We start from the raw sequence: 4,308 nt of genomic DNA, 5'->3' as shown, positions 1-4,308 counted from the left end.
ACAAAAGCTTTTTTTTATGTTAAAGCAGCTATAATCGCCTCGTTTTTCTTTTTAACATCGGGCTCGATACTATATGATGTTCTAGAAGCTTCCTTCAATATTACGATCGGTGAATGACGAAAATAATTTGCACATTTTCCTTTTTAATCGGTTATCACAATTTATTTCTTTTATATCATTTAAAACAAGTTTTGATTGAATAATTCAGTAATGACGTTTAATGAAATAAATAAACGATTGCTTGTTGTCAGTTTCATTAAAAATTGCCAGTAACTTAGATCCGCCAACCGGAAACGCCACCGTACTCACGTTTTTGCTATTTCATGGCTGTTTATAGAAAATAAAAGTAGACTTTTAATTTAATGTACGATACTTACAATGCAAGTGAAATCTAAATATAGTTTACGGACATCATCTTGTATCGTGTGTATTCTTCGAGGAGTAAGAACTCTGGTGCACCCGTTTCGGAGTTTTTTTTTGCAAAATTTATTAATTTATAAGTATAGATGTCACGGAAAAAGATAATTACCTTGACCTGACCTTGTTTCTAAAATAAAACGGTCAAATTTAATTTAATTGATACCATCACTTAGTGATATTGTCTTCTTGAATCTATGAAAATTTCATTAATTTTTAAATACAAGAAATATGAGTAAAATAAGAGAAGAATCCCTCCTTAAGTACTAATAAATAGTAAAATTTACATGAATCATCTCTGAGCTATATTTACGATTGAATATGCTGTATTAAGTTTGAAGCTGAATCTGTTATATAAAAAGTCTTTCTGCATCATTTATAAATCTGTTGTGAACTTATTAAGTGATTTTTAAACAAAGTGAAATGTAGATGATGGGCGTCCTGTTTGACATAATTGTTGTATTCCAATATAAAACTTTATCTCAGATTTCTTAATTATTGTATCTCCTCTTGAAAGAGAGTGTGACCCTTCATATGAACAAATCTGAATGTCCTTTACCCTAGGATGTTATGTGGTATTGGAATCCATTCTGTTGTGTAACAAGAAAGAGGAAGAAATATAGCAGATAGTACGGTGCTTTATTTGAAGTACTATAAATTTGCGCCTGAAAATCCAGTACATTAAATTAAAATATCACATTAGCCTTGTAGAGAAGGTTTCTGTAAAAATGCTGCCATCTGCATGAGGAAAAAATTATTTAAAAATATACAAAATGAATAAAATCATTTTGATATTGATCTGGAATAATTTGGTGGATTACTTTAACAACTTCCAAAATAAGGTGATGGTCATCTACAAAAGAGGAATAGATTGAATGGAGCGGTTGCATATGTGTTGTCAAGATTGAAATTCAATATACATGTAGTACTAGTATTGCGTAAACTCAGGAGAAAGATGACATCCTGTGATAAACTAAACCCGTTTCATGGCGCGAAGTGTTATTTGGTGGTCCACAATTTTATCAATATTTTAATATCGTAGAGAAATCTTGGACCATTTACCTTTGTACAGTTGATCCTCTGTTCTATACCATCACTAATAATTGTCGATTACCCTCTTCATACAGCTAAACTAAGCTCACATGACAACACCAACTTTGGGCAAAAATCCTGATTACGGTGAAAACAGTTCTCTTTTTAACCTTTTCCAGCTGACTTAAAATATTTTACAGTTTAATTATGTATTCATGTTAAATTTATTTACTATCTAATTGTACAAAGATCATATAAGAGACATGAACTTTTTGGAGTCCCCCAAAACATTAAATTTCTTTGATTATCAGATAAAAGATGCTTAATTTTTATGTACAGATGTTAACTTTTTGTTTAGATTTTGTTTTTGATTGCATACTCTCAACAAATTCAAATTTAATTGGTAATTTCTTTTTTTTTTTTACCTTACAAAAATTGAGTATATTTCGAAGTGAATGAATCACTATTGTATCTTAATGTTTTTTCTAAGGTATTTTTTTACTTTTATGTCACGTACTATAAGCTACAGTGTTATCTAATATTATTCATATATTGATAAAGTCAGATCTCCCAATATAATAAAATCACCAGTTCAAAAGGAGATGCCACCGATTTAGGTACCCCACTGATTTAGGACCACCCACGATAACTCCATTCTGTTTGTTTCTCAATCTCTGTAGTTCTTTTATATCCTGGAGTCTTGTGCTTAAGGAATTAAATATTTTAAACATCTGATATTTATCGTTTACAAAAATATGCAAAGGTTTAACAATGTTTAAATTACAGTGTTGTGTGTACTAAAAATTAAGCATTTTCCAGACATTGATCAGCTTCCCACGATTAAAATGAAAGATGTATATGGTTGGAAAATCTAAAGCGAATTCTGAACAGGTTCTTACATTATTTTGTAATCTTAGAGAGTTTTTGACACTGCATATTTACAATAACATGTAAACATCCACAAGGAGATTTCAAAAGGTTTACGACCTGGAACAATATATCCAAAGAATACTTAATCCGCATTATGTGGTCCTTTAATCGTTTTCCTAATACTATATACAGGTAATTGAGTCTTGCTAAATCCTGCAAGTTACATGTAAAATCGAAACAAACAAGGCAATACACGTTTGAAAAGGCTTGGTTGTATATTTCATTACAAGTGAGTTTTCAACTTTTTAACTCGCTAAGGTTTAATCTTAAAACTCTATTAGATTTTTGAAGTATTTGTATACCATTTTAAAACGGAGGTTACATTTTTTTTAACAGGAGGACAAAGATGAAACAGCGTTCACTCTTCCTTCTCTTGCCATTTGTTACTACATGTGAGTATATATAAAATCTACTGGTATAACTATTGTTAATGTCAAATTGGTTAATTTTTCTGTTTTTCTTAATGATAAGTTTATTAAATATAACTCCTTCTACCCCCCCCCCCCCCCTTTAATCATACTAAGAAAAGTAATTAAGTGTCCTGTACAAAAATTTAGAATTCTTCAATTTAAATTTGTATATGATACAAATTTAAATTGAAAAATTCTAAATTTTTGTAGAGGATCGACATATGTTAACACGTGTATAGTACTAACAGCTGAAGTATGTCAATGTCTCTCAAAGGTGTTCGCAATGTACGACAACTGGACACTTAATATTTTTAGTTCATTGATTATATGAACCATGTAACAATTAAACCTTTAATTTTCACATTTTACTTTGCCACTGTTTGGTCTAGTTCCATTTTAATTTTAGGTCTTGCATGTTTGCCATACAATACATAATTGAATCTTTAATAAAACAGAAGGCCTGGGGGATGCATGCGGCCGAACTAGCATAGGAATAGGCGTAGAATTAAGTAACACCCTCCTCTAATGCCTTTGTAAGTAAGTAAGCCAATTCCTTTCTGCAAATTTTTTGCATGTGTGTCACGGTATTTTGAATATAACTTTAGGTTTGGCCTGTACATCTTTCCCGTCAGACCTGACCGGTGATTGGACAGACTCGAGCACAAACAAAGGAGTGGATTTCAAGTCCTCGGGAGTTACTGGTTGGGACGTGACCTTATTTGGCAGGAGTGTCAATAGCTGGACTTGTGTGGATGAAGACACTGACCAAATTTTACTGGCGTAGGTACACACAAAGAAAAAAATCATAGCAAATCGCCACTATAAAGATAATCGAATTTGAACTTAAATGCAAGTCAACGTTTTAGATCTTTGTCAAAGGATAATAAAAGATCATAAAAGCGTCCTCTCTTGTTTGCTTCTTCTGTAGTTCTTCTCCAGTAAAAATTTACGGACTGGACTTCGTCGTTTACCGTTGTATGAAATACAAGAAACTGAGCAATTGTTCCTACAAGATAACATTTAACAGCGGTAAGTGTAAGGTCAATCCAAAAAATAGGATTAAAACCGTTTTCTTAATTGAATTAAACGCTGACATGTTATTTTTAGCAACGCACCAAATATTCACATGTAGATGCTGATGAAAACAGTATGTATGTTCATCTCCCTCTCATAGTGGCCTGTCTTCCGGATTGTAAAAAATAAAATAATTTAAGTTTGGTTTTACTTGGTTTGGTTTTAAGAAATATTTTGTGTATTTGTTCAGGCAAAGAGATGAACGCAGGAAACCAAAGAGTGTTTGTTTTATTAAAGGGAGATAAGGACGCTAATGGAGACTCTAAAGCTACGGTCGCCCTATGTAATGCGGGAGTGGTCGAATCTCGTACCATCAGGAAAAATAGTGAGTTCCTTCAATTTCTAAAAAAAACAAGATATCTTAAATTCAAATGAAAATCAATCGTTTACTGGATGTTCCCTCTAATCCAAAATTTGTACTATTTTCTTTTCAGCATGCAGTTAG

At 31.9% G+C, this 4,308-nt stretch overlaps 1 protein-coding gene across 1 annotated transcript; it reads left to right on the top strand.

Moving 5' to 3' along the window:
- Positions 1-2,725: 2,725 nt before the first annotated feature.
- LOC133179204 (uncharacterized) lies at positions 2,726-4,308 on the top strand. Its single transcript, XM_061313997.1, has 5 exons — positions 2,726-2,771; positions 3,332-3,569; positions 3,718-3,818; positions 4,054-4,188; positions 4,298-4,308. Exons 1-5 carry the CDS (start codon positions 2,726-2,728, stop codon positions 4,306-4,308), a joined length of 531 nt encoding a protein of 176 aa, XP_061169981.1.

Source organism: Saccostrea echinata, unplaced genomic scaffold, assembly GCF_033153115.1.
Source record: "Saccostrea echinata isolate AGI-Se365-2 ecotype Australia unplaced genomic scaffold, CSIRO_AGI_Sech_v1 ptg000004l, whole genome shotgun sequence".
Taxonomy (NCBI): domain Eukaryota; kingdom Metazoa; phylum Mollusca; class Bivalvia; order Ostreida; family Ostreidae; genus Saccostrea; species Saccostrea echinata.
The sequence above is the reverse complement of the archived record's forward strand: the minus strand, read 5'-3'. Positions and strand labels throughout refer to the sequence as shown.

What these genes read in the sequence shown, in the direction of transcription:
- LOC133179204 (XM_061313997.1), top strand. Translation starts at nt 2,726, where the DNA reads ATGAAACAGCGTTCACTCTTCCTTCTCTTGCCATTTGTTACTACAT. An exon ending in ACTGACCAAATTTTACTGGC is followed by an intron (nt 3,570 to 3,717) that starts GTAGGTACACAC and finishes CTTCTTCTGTAG; the next exon opens with TTCTTCTCCAGTAAAAATTT. An exon ending in CAAGATAACATTTAACAGCG is followed by an intron (nt 3,819 to 4,053) that starts GTAAGTGTAAGG and finishes GTATTTGTTCAG; the next exon opens with GCAAAGAGATGAACGCAGGA.